The 18596-nt window shown below is 33.4% G+C and overlaps 1 protein-coding gene across 1 annotated transcript in view; it reads right to left on the bottom strand.

Annotated features, from left to right (window-relative positions):
* The window catches only part of LOC118188708 (parathyroid hormone/parathyroid hormone-related peptide receptor-like), a 178870-nt gene extending 166018 nt beyond the window's left edge, over positions 1-12852 (bottom strand). The window contains exon 1 of the mRNA XM_035359204.2: positions 11893-12852. Within this exon, the coding sequence (XP_035215095.1) occupies positions 11893-11895 (3 nt within the window). The 5' untranslated portion in view covers positions 11896-12852. The remainder of the gene's footprint in view (positions 1-11892) is intronic.
* Between the last annotated feature and the right edge of the window lie 5744 nt (positions 12853-18596).

The raw sequence follows: 18596 nt of genomic DNA, 5'->3' as shown, positions 1-18596 counted from the left end.
ATATGTGCAACTCATGCAAAATAAAATAGGATAAAATGAAATAAATTGTATAACGAATGAAGAGTGAACAATGTATTCTGAACCTGGTAACCTAATTTAAATCTGCAGAATATCAATTAAATATACTATGCACAGAACGAAAATAACAATGATGATGATATTAATAACAGAAGTGGTATTATATTTATGATGCTGAAGCAAATTGGCAATAACATACATTATTATGATTGTTTATATGTTCTGTGCAAGCGATAAAGAGCATGTTACTATATTAAAAAAGTATACAACGAAAATACTAGAAGAAAAGGCAGCAAAAATAACTATACCAAATTGTAATAAAGGCATAGGCGATAATTCTGACACCTTCTTTTTGGGAGACAATCTAAAGTCATTATAATGAACAAGTGGCAACTCAAAATGCGAAGCTGGATACCGATGTGCAGATACAATAAATACATGTGAATTATCTGAACAATTATTTCTGAGTGTAAGAATACAGTGGATTCAGATGCACTTTGTCCGCTAAATCAGAGTATTAATGCAAATCAAAACAAGCGTCAAGAATACTGTATATGGAACATTTTGATCATCTGCTGCATAATACGTTGATTGACCAGAATTCATTGGCTTTATAGGGTGAAACCTTTCTGTTCACGGGCATTGAAACAAGTAACGGTCTGCGCGGGCTTGTCTCTACATACTAAATTAAGTCACTTCTACGTTTTTTTTTTTTTTTTTTTTTTTTTTTTTTTTTTTTTTTTTTTAACTCTACAAATAGTTATGTTCCAGATCAGTTAGTAACTACACTGAGTTGGTGAATTTTAGGTTTGTGCTAACTTTCGATAGCAGAGGGAAAGTTCTCCTTCTTATATCCCCGTATAGTGTAGCGTTTTGCATTTTCAAACAACGCATGCTCTTTAATGTGGGAAAAAGGAAATGGCACTATGACACTGTGGATGTTATTGTTCTGGGCATTGGCACCCTTTTTAATTAGGATTTCGGCTGTTTTTATTACCCATGCTACCTCCATGAGCTGAAATCTAGGACACGAATAGACATATGTCCTCAAGGAACAAATACTTTGTACCTGCAGAAATAATGAACTCCTGCAGAGGTTACTTCTAAGATAGAAGCTGATTCGGAATACATGGAAACTGGTTTTAGTAGCGGGAAGCTATTATCAGGGCCCATGGTTCTACTTGGAAGACCAAGTTAAATAAATCTTATTTTCCTTTTCATTCTTATATAGACAGTCAAATCATTACGTGACAAAACTCACTGCTCGTGGGACAGTCTGTCTGAAAACCGCCAGTAAAAACAGCATTCGAGCCGGGCTTCAGACATGCCAGAGTGACATAGCTGGCTATGTTGATATAAACAGGATGGTAGATCAGTGAAGTGAACATTCATTATAGAAATGTATTTGATTCCATAGTTTGATGGTCTGTGATGATGGCACATTATAGTGCATTAATAATTTTAATGGTGCAATAAGCGCTAGCATTCTAAGACATATATGAAAGATACCCTGGGGGACGGATTCAAGTTCTGTAACCTGCGTTTCCCTATCAAACATCTCTCGAGAAAATTTTTGCTTCGTGATTCCATGTCGCAAAGACAACATCGACTTAAAAAAATCCGCTTTTAAACATAGATGTTTAAAAAGAATAAAGAATTAATCTTTCACTTACGACAGCGAAAAGAACTCATGGAGTGCAGCTGATATTTTTACAGGTATTCTTACAAAATGAGATAGCCAACTGAAAAATGAAAAACATTGACTTAAGTTTTCGTTAACTTCTGCGAGGTTACTTTTAAAAATATTAAAGTAGGGTTTCTTTCTCCAAATACTTCTGCTATTCAGAGAAGAGTATTATAAAAGCTTTCAAACGTTATAGCAGAAATGAGCCATTGAAAGCGTGATAACAAATTCGAATATTTTGAAAATATGGGTACTTCGAAGTACATATCGAAGGCCATTATTTTTGATAAAGACTAGGTGATCTAAGCCAGGAGTTTACACGTTGAGTTCATGGGTTAAATGCTTTATTTAGTGCCTACTGAGGGGCAAAATAAAATTATTATTCCTTGCTTATTGTATCGCAGAACAATGTTCTGCGATACTTTTAATGACAAAACTGTATCGCAGAAACTATATAAAAAGTTCTTGCATGAGAAGTTCCCTTCAAGGAAGTCTGCCTTTTAAAGTTCAGAAATAAAATTCTAAAGGTGTCCATATATCTTTCTGGATAGTAACTTTTCGTGGAATCTAAAAGCATGAATGTTTTAAACTAAACAAGAATATGGTTTTTAAGAATATGTTTGGAAACTATTTATGATGTATCTATAGAAATTCTATTTAAAAGCTTTACTTCTTTCAGAGTTACTTCTTCAGGTTCCATTTCTAGATCGATCTTTTGCCTTCTGACTATCGAAATACCGACATATGTCCCGATGTAAATAGTATATATTTATGTGGATTAATACGAAATTTTCGCGTGCTTTTTTTGATTGATACAGCGGGGACATTCATGTTCTGGTTGCACAGTTAGTTCGTAGATAAAAGATAAAACTAACCTTTCTATATATGTTAATGTACACTACTTTCTGTATACATCAGATAATACTGAATCTTACACCCTGGAAAATTACTCCAGTTTCTTCACTCTATGGAACAGTTTTGGCATCAAGTTTTATCCGCTTTCTTTGCAACTACTTTTATACTTCGTATGCATCTGGAAATTATTGTTTCTTTCATTAGACTGAGAGAATTCGTTTGACTTTCATTGGGCTCAGGGGTGTGAGATGGTTTCTCTATAATCGATAAAATACAATTTTACAACTAGTTTGTTATTTGCATCATTTGTAAAATATTTTATGAGGTCATGCATTAGCATAGCAAGTATGAATATCTTGCTCTTGTTCATTCACCCTTATGGCTTCTCGATATTTACAGTGTCTGAATGCATCACTGGCTCTTTGCAGTTTGGCTATGTTTCAAAAAATCAGGAAGAATGAGTTCCTGGTCATTTCGTCCCCTGAGTTATGTTGACAGCTAGTTCTTGATCATTTTGGGATTTTCAAAACAAAGATAATGCCGTATCTTGACTGATTCTTTGTTTTTGGATCATAAAGATGAGCCTATGTTTTGCCTTCTATCATAAAACAGGAAACGTGCGTCTTTTTTTTCTTCAAATGCCTCTAGTAGATCGGAGAAAACGACCTCTCTTTCCTCCCTCTCATCGGCTTTATTTGTTGAGGTACTTGCATACCGATAACGGAAGTCTTTCACTATCCTTTTTATTTTGATCATATTTAACTTGTGCAAAAAGATCATGTACTGTCTGTCCATCCGAATCAGTTTGTTCATTTTATAAAGATTGTGACAATATCTTCAATACTGGTTTAATTTCGTTTAATTTAAAGAATTACTGTAAAGCACGCTAAGGCTATCTGCTCAAAGGAAAAAATGTCTTCGTGGAGGATTTTTTAAAGCAAACTAGCTCGTATTTAGTTGCGCGAGGCTCTTTGGCTAGGGTCTTTAATGTTGTTTTTCCTTTGCATAAACTTTCTCAACTATATGGGGAGATTACACCCATGAGTGGTTGACTCTGAGAACACTTAGGTGTCTTCTTATTTCTTCGATATCTAGCAATGAATATTAAGCAAGCTAATCTCTCTCTGTGATGGCATATTGTTTGCACTTCGTAACCATGACTTATTGTCAACGATAGAAAATATTATTACACGGTTGTATAGAGTTATACCTTGCTTACGAGTATTTGAATTCCGTTTTCAAGGTCATTTATGAATTAAACTTAGATTTTGATGAATCTCTGCATCTTTCCGACATTTAATGAGTTAAACCTCAAAATAAATTAGTATTCTTGCAAATCAGAGTAAGTATTAAATGATATAGCTGTATAAGTAAATTAACATAAGTTTAGAACTTTTATTCAGCTGCAGATCACTGAAACTAGCAAGTATATTTATGAAATTCTGTAATTTCAGTAAACCCCTAAATATGCTAGATTTGGACACAAGGGAAGGAAACATTTCAGAGTAAAACTCGTACAATATAAAACTTTCCATAACTTCTGAAACTCTAAATGCAGGTTTCTCCTTTGCCTCTTGATGTTAGGAAGAAAAACTGAGAACAGTAGGACACCAAAGATAAGAATAGTTCTGTGCAAGCGTCATGAGTTTGATAGAATATTAAAATAGTTTAACTCAGTTTTAAGGAAATATGTACAAGAGAAAAATCCTCAACATGGAAGGGGGAGAAAAGAAAAAAATAACAAAATCCTATATTTCAATATCTCGTTTTTTCTCAGCATGTGGAGCAGAAGAGCAAATGGCAGGATATTTTTCAAAATTAAATTTTACTTACATTTTAGTGATACTTTACATTTTTAATAGAGCAAACTCTTCACAAAAATACAACACGCATTGATATTGCGATAATTATTTTTACTTGCCCTGATATCTGAGTAATAGCGTATCTATTCTTCCCCGACTTTACCTATTTAATAAGCATATTTAATCTAGATTATTGTCGACACTTGTAAGCTGTCATTTTGTAATCTTTGCGTGAGCTTTATCTCGTTCACTAACTATCTTACCTATGCTTATATACTATTAACTAGCTAATAAAAGCATTTAATAAATTTTTTTCGGTAGTTGCAAATTTATATTACATGATGTGGTAACCATTTTCCAACGCATTAAACTTTAGTTAGTAATTATTTCAAATCAAATATTTGTTGATTTATATCAGCCTAATATAGCAAAACACGAGAGGGCTACCTGAGTTTGTAGAACATCTGCCTTCTTACAGCACTTTCTGAGGAAAATTGGTTTTGTATTTATTTTACTCTTGGGAAAACTATAAAAATTTCATGCAATTACACGTTCACGCGACCTGAGTCTGGCATTAAGTTCAGTGTTTAACAATATTAACCACTCAAATAGTATTCAAGATGTATCTTATAAATTCCAACCATTTCAATGTAATTCCAGGAGCATAATCTAAGTGTTCTCCCATCAGCGAAAATTCAGCGTTTAGCGATCTTAACCATTCAATCAGTACACAAGTTCCTAATTTTCAAATCCCTTCCATTAAAATTTCAAGAGCACAACATCACTGTAAAGTGATCAGTGATTACAGCGTTCCGGGATCCGTGTCAGTGTTTAACAATCCTAATTTTAATGGTAATTTCCATCTCAAAGAGTATTCAAGTTCATATTCTATAAATCCCTTCCACTTCATTAAAATGTCAAGAGCATAATATAAAAATGAATACTTCGCTAGCTACTATATTAAATTTATATGTTGTTTTATGTTACTTAGCCAATTATTATGACTTAAACCTTTGCTATAACATTGCTTTTCTAACATTTCCGTAAAGTTTGCCAGGATACAAATTGGTTGTTTGTATATTTAAGCTGAACGTTTTGAATATTTAGATTTGAGCTACTGGTAGCCTCGTCTTACAGTTACTTAGCATCGCCATCTCTGCTTGTGTTCGGGTTTTAGCGTCTTGCCAGCCGACGTTTTAAAATAAGCGTTGTTAAATATCTTGAGCCAGCTCAAGTAGATTAATTTGTGTTGCAGTTTCAGATTACCTTTGAAATTCAACTTTGTTAATTCATACTCTTGACAAAAATTATTTGAATTATTTTTGGTTTGACTTATCTTGATTATGGTAAAGCACTCGGGGGCTATCTGCGTAAGGTGAGGAAGCTTTCGTGGAGGAATTTCCGATTGAAATTGTCTCGTATACACTTAACACAGGGGGAAAACAACGAAAATGTTCCCTAGGATTCAAATCTCGGACCAAACTACGAGTGTTCAGCGCTTTATCGCTCGGCCGCTGTTGGGCGCCTCTTGTCAAAGATGCGGCGCAGAATGAATTACTGCCTGTAACAGAAAATCGAAAATCGAAATTCTACTCCTAAGGACATGCATCAAAAACCTCTTAAGAAAAATAAATCTGGAAATCTGAAAAAATGAACAGAAGGAAGTGCGAGAGCGAACAATTATTTGTAAAATATGTAAGTCCTCCTAGTATGACAACATCTCGGATAATTTTTTTGATAAATTTATTCGTAACGAGACATGACTCTTCTCGCTCACTATTTAACTCGAAATCTAAGTGAAACATATACATGCATACACAGGAAAAGAGGCGACCCCAATCATTAAATACTTAGCTGACAACTCGTAAAAAAACCATTACAAAACCAGGCAATCGGTCACTCTAGAAGATATAAGATCTATCCTGAGTGTGAAACAATCAAGATGAAAGTTCTCAGAAATTATGATACATCTCACGGCATATGACAGAACAGATATACGCCTAAACTAATGAAATAAAATATTTGCACATGAGCCCAATAGGATCCTCTATATAAGGGATAGAAATGTGTACCCAAAGAAATTTAAATATATAAAAATATTTATCAGTAATATGTTTCTAGTCTGAAAATAATAACATATGCAAAATTCTACGTATAATATAATTTGTATAATTTTATAATATAATTTATGTAATCCTGTAGTAATCTTCTACATATATATGGTATAATTTTGTGTATAATGCAAAGTATTCGCATAAAATTATAGAGTTAGTCTTGCTTTGGTAGCATAAGCTAGTATCAAATTCTAAGAGACTTGGAGCGAATTATCGCTTCGTCTGAGAAAGACTGCGAAGTCTTAAGCAAAACTTTTTATTAAATCAGAAATTGAATACAGAACTCACTTCTCATGCCTGTCAAACTCAACCACCACTTGTGGCGGGATAACATAAAGTCAAATTCAAATTAAAACTAAATCTAGCAGTCAAGGACTGCACAATTGATTTAACGCGAAGTTGGCTCAAAAGATTTCACTGACGTAACAGTTTAAATGTCGGCAGCAATAACGCAAAGCCGAAGAATTATTATTTTTTTCAGAGCTAGCGAATCCTAATAACGTGTCCTGTAGGGGCAGGAACACACTCTGTGTCACAACGAAAACCTCAGTTTAAATACTCTCAAAGTAAATTTACATTCTTGTAGGGAAACGGAAAGAAGATGGGACATTAAAGATCTATATCATAAATTAACTCGTTCTGTAATATAATAATAACCTTACAAAGTAGCCGCACAAACTTAACGACTACATACATAAAATAAAAAAGTGAAAGAATAAATGGATGTTTAGATAGAGTGGCAACTCTTTCTATTAAATCTAGTTTAAACTGGTTATTTTATCATTTATTTTATCTGTGCAAAATGTGTACTGTAAAATCGATACACACTAGTAGTTCCGACCTGGGTTTGATTCTAGGCGAACAGGCTTATCTGTATGAGACTTTTCGTCGTTTTCCCCATGTGTGACATGCATAGGAGCCAATAGCTGTAATTTAAAACATACTTAATTGATAAATATTGATATTTGCCCCATTGCTGAAGTCAACAAAATTGTTTGTTAAGCTTCTCGGTATAAAACCGATTATTGAAAAAAAAAATTAAAGAAGTACTCAAAGAGGGCAAATATTAACTCAAAAAATCCAAATCATAAAAAGGTCATATTACAGTATAACACATCGAACACAGTTTGTCATTAAAGTTTTCAAAAGATAAAAATATATTATATAGAAATATATTATAAATAATATATATCCATTCATATACATATATATATAACGTATATTTTGCGTATAACGCTCACTTTTAATGAAAAAAAAGCACCGAAATTTACGGCTGCGCGATTTACGGCTGCGATTTCTTACGAATACGCCAGATATAAAAATGATAGCTTTAAAATAAGGAAAAAATCAGATTTTTACATGCACCAAAATGTTGCTTATTTAAAAGAAACGACATAACTTATGAAATTAAACACTTTCATTATCGGATAATTTGAACAGCTCGCTATGTCCGTCTTCGGTTTTTTTCAGCCGTATCATCGAATTTTGTTTCATCTTCATCATCACTGTTATTTTAATCCATAAATAAATAATCAGTATTCGTTCCATCTTTCAACACTCCCAAACATCCTTGCAGCATGATTTTCATTTTCTCTAGCAAGATGAATGGCTTTGCATTTGAAACCCGTACTGTGTTTGTTTCTTTTCTCGGGACCCATATTTACTACTAAAAGGAGCACTAGATCAACTACTTCAACTAGAGCAAATGCGATTTACTAAAGCCTTCGAATTTCAAGTCAAAATCGCGGCTACAAGTGACTACAGAAACAGAAAAATCTAACTTCTAATTCTCCAAATTCATTCAGGTTGGATGTGCTCTACAATAGCATTCTTTTGGATATCTGCATTGAATACAACCCACCTTCTTTGCCGGAATATTTACTCCCTCAAACATTTAAACCGCACTCATATTGTTCCCCTTATCGCTTGTCAGTGCGGTTTACACTGGTTCGAAAGGCTAACACAAATGTTCGAATAAGTGACCTCAAATAATAAGAGCATTGCACATGTATCTTTGAGATTTCTTCGTGAAGAATTGGGTGCGCGTTATACGGCGAATATACCTAATTTTTTAATGTAGCTTCAAATTATAGATGCGCGTTATATGAAAAAAAAAGAATATAGTATATATAAATAGATACCAGAAAATATGGTATGCATAATAAATATGGTATATATGAATATTAAAATATGAAATAAATATGGTATATATGAATGCTAAAAATAATATATATATAATAAAAATATATCACAAAAACAGGAAGTTTATTCTGTAACAATTATGTATTGTAGGACACAAGAAATATTTTCTATTCATTGCAGTTTTTAATAATATAATTAATAGAATACGTTTCTAAAGCTGTCAGTTGGATGTATTACAATTTAAGTGTACTTTTATTTATAAAAATGTAGCACTTTCTTTTAAAATGTAATAATGTAAATTGTTAGGAACAGTATTTATTCGCTACAGTGCTCTCTGTTAAGCATTTATAAATTCATTAATTTTGAAAAATAAAATAAAGATTATATGCATTATTTTATCTAAATCATTAAAAGGCATTTAACTGCTTTTAAGTCATTACGTAATTACAACAATATTACATTTGAAAGATAATCTGATATGTCTCAGAGCAGATTATTTTCAACCCGTGATTATTATAAGTGTTCCTGTATTTCTCACAATAACAATACTTGCGGATAATACATGCATGGTAGTGTAGCATGACGGCTCAAAACCTTTTTCTAAAAATATTTAAATCAAAATTTTACCACGACGACATCCAAACGTAAGCTACAGTCTTCGAACGTTCTGCTCTATTTCGGGAGCACCAGCGGCCGAGCGGTAAAGTCGCTGAACATTAATAGTTCGGTCCGAGGTTCGAATCCCACGAATGGGCTAGCTGCATGGGTGTTTTCGGGGTTTCCCCCAGGTGCAACGTGTATACGAGCAAATTCCCTTAGAAAGTCCTCCACGAAGGCATTCCTCCCCTTAGGCAGATAGCCCTCGAGGCTTTGCCGTAATTAAATAACCTAACCTAACCTTTGATCTATTTCCCCACTTTACCAAAAAAAAAATAATTTATAAATTTGACATCGTGAGTGCTGAGAAACACTGAGTAGTTAAACGAATCCTACATTTTTAAGTGTTTCATGTACAATACTCAAACATAAGGCGAAACAACTTTCAATTTCTTTATAATACTTCTAGATCTTCATTCTGACGCAGGTTTTTATCATTTTTAAGACAAAAATATCAGTTAAAATATCTTTTTAATCTTTGAAATCAAAATAGCACGTTACCTTAGTAGGTATTTGCTATACATACGGCCTCACATATAGCCTCACCATAATTCATAATATTTTTATTTATCTTTTAAATGGAAATATGGTTTAATTGCTTAAGGAATTTAAAGATTTTAAAACAATGAACGCATTTCTTATAAATTTTATAATGTATATTACTGCTATAATTTTAAAAGCAATCTAGGATATATCCAAATATAAATTTTTATGAATATTTACTTCATTACTGTACTTCGCAAAAGATATTCCCATATTTTAAACCCATATATTTTCGCCAAACCCATATCTATACGTCGCAGTATAAAACTGGTTACTTTAAGTTTAAATAAAATCTGTTAAATTAACTGCTACTTTATCAGTGATAGTACAATGCAGAAGAGTAGCTAGTTCCGTATTTTGCCCTTATTCTAATTTTTAATGAATAAATCTATCTAAATTTGCAACGTAAACCACGATGTTAAAACACACATTAAAACCCCGCTTTTGCGTAACTCAGTTAACTGAATATCATGAAGTATTAAGTAAAAAGACAGGCTTTTCCTTTTCTCTATTACTGCATGTTTTATTGTTACAAAGTAATATATCGCTTCTAATTTCAGATGTAATTCATGCTGTTATTTTTAAAAACGTTTTGTTTGGTGCAACAGTTTTTTGTTTTGGGTTTTGTTTATTTGATTATGGCAAAGCCTGTCTAAGAGGAGGGATACCTTCATGAAGGATTGCCTAAGGAAAGCTGTCTCATATACACGTTACACATGAGGAAAATCACCGAAACACCTGAGCAGCCAGCCCATTCGCTATAAGTCGAACCAGTGTTCAGCGACTTTACCACTTGGCTGCTGGTGGGCCAGTGCAAGACAGAGATGATATTTTTGCAAATAGAAAGAATTTTTATGATTGAGCCTTACTTTGCAACTCATAAATATAAATATAATGCCGTCTTTCTCCACACTGTCGATGATCCAACGTTATTGTTGCTGGCTTTGCTATTTTTTTCCCAAATTAGAAGAGACTAGCAGCCATTTTCTTTTTTAATCTGAACAGTTCCAGGTTCTCGCAATCAAACTACTAAGCCAAAAATCATTGTCTTATTCGGTTCAGAAATATCTGGGAATGTTTATTGAAATATTTCATCAGCTTTACAGCATAAATGCATCACGAAGTAATGCTCAAACATAAAAATTCTTTCTGCTTAGGGAAATCCTATTTCTAACTTGCACCAAACAAACGGTTTTTAAAGCTAACAGCATGGACTGCAACTGACACTTCAAATGGTATATTACTTACAACAGTATACAGGTGTCGTCCATTGAAACACTTTGCCATTAATATCCATTAGGAGTTTTAAAATGTTTAAAATTCGATGCGCGTGACTTTCAGATCACCCTGTAGTTCTCATTAGCGAATATGTTAGTTTCTGTTAAGAGGTTGTTTCGTGCACATTTAGTGTCTCTGACAGCTTGGATTCAAGTATAGATATAGTTCAAGAGATAAAGATCTTCCAGATGTCTAATTATAAGTTAAAACTGCAAATAATTAGCGGGGATCGGCAAATTGCGGATCTGTTCGCAAGCTCAAATTTCGTGTTGTTCATTGTTTCGAGGCAAACATCCTACTACTTTGAGCTATTTTGTTATGATCTAAGTGCTTTATTGTTTTGCATGGAATGAATTTCTTGGATAGTTACGTAACTAGACAGGTTCTGGGTATTCAAAAAGAGAACAACCTCTCTTAGGTGAATATCTAAATATTAACCAGAGATACTTAGAATGAAAAATGCGAAACTGTTTACTAAAACTCGAAATATAACTGCTAAATAACTAGCTCGAAAAGCGATTATTGCACACGAATGTTTAGGGACAACCAACTATTTAAAGAATTTTTTGCCGGGTTTACTACTAGGAAGGCGATATGTATTTTTCTCTCATATGCAAAAGCCTGTAAATGGTGATTTTTCTGAACTATGTTAGAAGTTTTTAATCTTTTGTTATAATCATTATCCAGAATAATAGATAAGAGTAATTTTTTCTTTACCTAAAAATTCTAAAGAGAAGTTGTACCAAAATATAAGTTTATCATAATATTTTTAGTAAGTACAATAATTCAAAATGCTTACCATGGCTATATTTTCTCCTTCTGAAATTCTACTTCTTTAAGATAGATGTTCTACCATATTTCTTTTAGCAGTTACTTCCTGGAGATGCTGTCGGCAACGATGGAAGTTGTATTCTTCCACTTCATTTCTATTTTCTTTTCAAAGTAGAATGTCTGAATATCTTTCACCAAGGTGTTAAACTTAAATTATAATCGGCAATTCAATTTCCTTTGCGAAATATAATTGCAGCAGGGTTGAGAAAGAAATGTTTCTTTAAAACTCTAATGATCATTTCAGGAAATGATGAAAATAAACCAGAAAAAATAAAAGATAAAATGTTTTTACGACATCTATATTTAAGACGAAGTTTCGGTTGTCCAAATTGAGGTTTTAGTGCATGGGTTATACACAGGTGAAATATTCAACGAAGTCAGAGACTAATTTCTTAGTTATTTGGTATAAATTTGCATATTAGTTAAAATTCAACAAAGAAATAGTTTAAGACACAGAGCGTGTTTAAAATTCGATTCAAACACTGCGCTCAACCTGATTAGACTAGTACATTACAATACTTAGTCCTCTTGTGCAGAAAATGACAAAGTGAATCTTGTTCCACCAACCCAGAATGACTAAAGAATGGGGAACGTATTATGCAAAACTGAATTAATCGTTTCTTTTACTTTTCTCCTTTCATGAATAAGTCTTCTCCGCGTGACGTACTTTTCATCTATTCAGTTTTTGAAACCTTTTAACGTTTTTCTTTTCATCGCGGCGTAGCACATGATGGGGCAAATATTAAAAAAAAAATTATTATCCACACCCGGTTAAGTGGTAAAATAACTACCTAATTGTCACTATCCCCAAAGAAACTAGATAAATGACATCACACATCTGTCCTGTTACAGCTCACGGATGATCCCACATTCATCGTTCTTCTCAGAGATGATGAAGATGAAGAAGCGCTCATTTCCTCGTGCTCTTTAGCAATGCATTGAGTCAGTTAACTGACAGCGCGCGGTTTTCCTTTCTTCCTATCGGCAGCGCCACTAGCGGGAGCCGATGGAATATTTTCGCTCGCATTCGCTTCAGAAACGGCAGCAGGTGGCTTAAGAAATTTTCGCGGAGAAGTAATTGAATACTCATCTTGACATCCCTCCTTCTCTGTCTGTGTTTTGCCGGTGACGAACCAAACGGGAACCAAATGTTATTTTATAAAATTTACCGACTACGAGAACAGAGGTGTGGGGAGAAGACGAATATGTTTTGATCTACATTTTTCAGAAAATATATTCCTTTTTAAACTACATATTCACGAAGAAATGAAATCTCAACTTGCTACTACAGTCACAGCATCTTCAGTTAAAGCTACGCATAATTTCTTGCATTTGGTGGGATCTTCAATTTTATCAGACTTTGAGCCAGATATGTAGTTGTAACATAATACAAACTTCTTTTAATAATTAAAATACTGTTGCAGATGTCCCCTAAACATTTTGAGCTGAACAAATTGTAATTTCAGCAAGTTCAAAATGGTATTAATTGCATTATAAAAGCAAAGCTAAACAGCAAGGGCCCGTTGCTTATCGATGACCTCTTTGCCTTAACTGAGACCAGCGTAGCGGAGTGCTACGTTTTCTGCCAGGAAAATAGTTGCCGAAATAAGTGAATAATAAATGCATGCAGTAACATAACGTAATATAACGTAAAATCGTTATTAGACCTAAAAGTTAATCGGGACTGCACATCGAGAAAAACATTTGCCGAAATCATCACTTTCCAAATATCTGATGGTTGATTTACGCGAAAACCAATTCTCTCGGTTTTCGCGTAAATCAACCATCAAATTCTAGTGGGAAACGTACGCTGAAGGGAACTGCAAAGAATACATTCTGGCCTCAATGGTAAAATGTACCCCCTACATAGACAGCACATCGATTTCAACGAGCCTGTTGTCAAATACCATTTTGTAACTACTAATTCAATTTTAAACATCCTCTCAGTAAACTTCCTCTTTGTATTTATGACTATTTCAAGAAGACATTTTTCAAAATATACTGCAGTTTTTACTTTTGCTGATTTTTCTTACTTTTTTGCTATCAAACTAATCATCGCAGTATTTCGATTATTTCACCTTAGAACAGTCTTTCGGAAGTTAAGCTTATTCGTTTGGGAAATAATATAAGCAAACTTCCTTTGAGACTTTAAACATAATTTATTGATTTCGAACGATGTTTCTAAAGTAACTCACGAGTTGCTAATAATCGTAAATACTTTACTAGAGTATAAATGTCATTAAAGCCACTAAGTAGCAGCAATTGTTACTTAAATTAAAGATGTCAAAGAGAAATGCAAGTAAAGTAATTTTACGCAATCGGAAAGATCGTAAGGCCTTGATAATAGGTGACATCCCTTTCTTCACTGCTGTGTTGATTAAGGAATTTTTAATGCAACTAGATTCTATTTGCGTTTTTGCTCGTAAAATCATGAAACCTGAAGGTCGCACATCTTTTCGCCTATGACTGGCTTCCTGCGGCCCCCTACGTAATTTTCCGCCAATGCATTTCAATTATGTATTTTTTTAATACAGTGCTTATAGATTTATATGTAGCATAAATTCAACGAGCAGGGCACTACAATACAGTGTTTATTAAGAAAATAAATAAAAAACATTTTAGCAGTCATTACATTCCAATTAAATTCGAAAGTAGCGCTGTCCCTCAGCCTAAAGTATATATACAACAAACATATATAGGATGGCCATTAAAAAACTTCCCCGATATATGAACCCTGAGCGGCCTATCCATTCAAACAATCAAAATGAAATTTCAGATATTGTTATCTGAAGGCACGTGCTAGATTGTGATGATTTAAAACAATAGAGTTCTAACGGCTACGGTAACAGTGAAATTATTTCGAAATTTTCGAGTTAAAACAATAAAGTTTTTCCTGCGCAAAATAATCAACGCATTGAAAAACCATAAATGGCGCTGGAACGATATACGTATGGCAGAAACTTCCAGCATAAAACATTTGGAAAGAAGAGCATTGTAAAGGACCAATGACAACACATGAGAAGAGAGGGAAAAAGATTTTATTGGAATTTACAGGTTTTCAGTGTGTACAATGTTTCAAAATAGATGCATCCTCCATAAATTTTCAGTTTCGTGGCCACCGGGATTCCCCGGCCTCGCACCGATAAATTTTTGGCTCTGGGATTATCTGAAATCTAAGGTGTACACATCAAATCCGCGATATTTTTCAGGACTGAAACAAGCCATAAAATGTGAAGTGATACAGATTCCTCTTGCAATATTACGTGCGTCATCGTTGCGAGCAATCTCGAGCATGTAATGCGTTATCTTCAATTTGTAATTCCAATAAAAGTTTGTTTTCCCTCTCCTTTCTTGTGTCGTCATTTTTACTTCATAACGCTTTTCTTCGAAAATCTTTTACGCCAGGAATTTTCGTCATACGTGTACTGTTCCAAAGCCATTTATGAGTTTTCAGTTCGCTGATCAATTTGCGCAGACTATCACTGTCACTCGAAGAGCTGTATTATTTTAAATCATCACAATCTCGAGCACATATCTTGAAATAACATTATCTGAAATTTCATTTCGATTGTTTAAGAAACAGGCCGCTAAGGAGTTCATAGGTTGGTGTAGGTTTTCTATGACCTTCCCGTATCAACGCTTTGACAGAACCCACAAAATCACAATTTAAAATATAAATGTAAACAACTTTAGAAACACATGGACTGTGTTTACATGCGCTATTGAATGAAAATAAAATACAATGAATAAATTTATGATTCCAGTTAAATGAAGAACTTATAGATATGTACACTTGCAATGCCAGGGTGCGTGACTATACTAAAGTTAGACGCCGGTACAATCCATAAATTTATTCGCTAGCATAAAGTTGGTAGAACGTTTATATTCTGGTGTGTCCTCCTCCCCCAATGAGTTGGCATTTTTACTTCCCTTGAATCAGTAAGTAAATGGTAACAATCTAACAAAAGGACCCGACTGACCTATGAGCATGTACAAATCTGGGATGAAGATAGTTTCCAGTAATTTTTCTCCACGGCTGCAAACATTATCAAACTCAAAACGATTTCAGATGTTGAGCTGTAGTAACGAATATAGAAGTGTATAATTATTTAATGTTAATAGTACGTATTTTTCCTTCATGTGTCTATAAAAAATTTAATACATGAAGGAAAGAGAATGGGTTGTCGGTATTTATTCTCAAGTTTCGGGAAGTTTCTGTGAAAATTTGGTATGTTTTCAAAATTTGCTTAGTTAAAGTTTATGTTAGAAGTTATATAGTGGTTAATTTATATTAGAATTATTTGATATAAATGTTAGTTCAAAACTTTAATATTTATCTGCTAGTGCATTTGAAATACGAAATGTAACCAACATAAATTTGTTACAGATAATAAATAAGCATGACAAATTTGATTTTTTTTTCCTTTGCATTATTATTACTGTTTATGTACGCTTTATTTATGATAAATATGTAGTAAGTAAAATTTGCAATTATTACGTTGCTACATCATTCAAATAAAATTTTGATTAAAATTTAGTTTGTTATTTGAAATTTATTTTAAAATTTTGTTAAAAACATCTGGCTCGGCAGTTGCTTTCAGGTCGTGCGTGAGGCCCGTATGCAATTTCTAGACAACAGAATCTTGATTCAACAAGTTTCCGTCATTTTCTTTACAAAAGCAAAAGAAAATATTCTAAAACTAAGATACGTAATATGACGTAGACTGTAGAAAGCTGTGGAAACCGTAGAAATGCCGCAGTTATTCATAAAAATTTTAAGTTGTTACTTAGCAAACTAAATTTACTTGAAATTACTTCAGCTAATTGGATTATTAAAAAGAGTAATTTATTGACAAGAGTACGTATAGCTTTGAAATCGCTGAATTTGTTATAGGTAGTTAGAGTAAACTGAAAAATATAATAAATATCTTGTGTCGCGTCCAATAACAACACATCAGAGAACGGCTACTTGCCTAAAAGCGTTAAAAATAAAACTTTTATGTTCCCTGCAATGGCAATTATTGCCAAGTCACGTGGATGATGAATGACGTGGCAACGTAAAAAGCTGTCAAAAATTTGGAAGTTTTTCAATTTTTCATATTTAAGAGATTTTTCTGGATGTCAGATATTCGCGAAGTCACTGTTAACCTCTTTCTGCGTGATTTACCTCGTGTCATCTGCTATGCTCTGTCTACAAGTTTCGTTAAATAAACATCTACCCCGTTCATGTGCAATTCAAAATTATCTTCTTTTGAAACGTAACAACGATATGTAATCTGCTTACGAGATTTCTATCAAAGTGTTACAAATAAGAAAACAATAAAAAATTACAATACATTTTCAATACTTTGCAGTCTTTTCAACCAGTGGGAGTTCGTTAGAAAGAAAATTATTCATAGAGTCCTAAACATTTATATCATAAAAAACCATATCTGCAAACTGAATAAACATTTCTTTTAACAAAACCATGTATAACGACTTCGTATACAACTGACAACTTCACATACGAATTTATTGATGCAGATTAAACCTGAGGCTCTATATTACCCACCTGCTTAGAGATGCCTCTCTCTGTTAATATATTTGTTTCACTAAACCTTGACCCGTAAAATCATAAAAAGTTCAAATTTACTCTAGTTTCACAATTTTAGCATACCGACGAATTTCTTCGACTCGCACCTATATCAGTAATTTGACAGTTTGACATAGTCATCTCCTAACAGCCGCTAAGTTTCCTGATTGGTCAGAAACTTTTTAAACTCTTTCTCATGTCCAAAACATGACGCATATAACACTTATTCGCAGCTTCCATTCCTCGTTATATATTCCCTCTTCTTGGACGCTACAACAAGCTTTCCATGAAAAACAAGGTTATTTTGTACAAGTTTGTCCTTCATTTTGCTCTCCTCTACGCATTTTCTATTTGGGAACAAGCTGCTAAACCTAACATTCTCCAGCTACAGATTCTTCCAAACAAAACTCTCTCAATGATCGTTAACGGCCCTTGGTATGTAAGGAATAGTGTCATCCATCAGGACCTTAAAATTCAATATATGAATAATTACATTAAAAATAACGCCACTAAGTTCTAATTTTCTGTCAAACACCATCAAAATCCAATTATCTGCAATAAAAACACAATCCCTTTCCACTGGAAAACACGCTTATTCTGCTAACACACCAATCATTTAATTGTCTTTTCCACCTCTATCCGTTTCTTCTTTGACACTGCCTCTGGTTTAATATCACAAATTTTAAATCAGACCTCCTTAGAGAAGTTTCTCACCTGCTTTGCTATTTGCCTTAAACGCATTCTTGTTATTCAAGGCTATGAATGTTTTCCTGATGAAAACACATTTTGTAACACATACATAAAGGGGCTTCGCTCTCGTTATTTCATTCAAGTTATATTCAAATCAAATCATTCCTCGTTGTTTGGGGAACTTCATTTCTCTATGAGGAAACATTCTGCTCTTCACTGCCAAAACTGTATTTAATTCACGTGGCCTGAACCTCATTTTATTTTTTTTTCTTTCTGCATACCTCCAATTTTGGATCTTCATTTAGGGTTCCATACGCATAGTTTCCTTATTCGAACTTCGTTAAAGTGTTGGTAATTTCTCATGATAACTATGCCCTGAAACTAGCATAACAACTAAATATCAGCAAACA

This window comes from Stegodyphus dumicola, chromosome 4 (genome assembly GCF_044657685.1).
Source record: "Stegodyphus dumicola isolate Sdum_Otavi_A_Nest chromosome 4, ASM4465768v1".
Lineage (NCBI taxonomy): Eukaryota > Metazoa > Arthropoda > Arachnida > Araneae > Eresidae > Stegodyphus > Stegodyphus dumicola.
This window is presented reverse-complemented; position numbering and strand designations above follow the sequence as displayed.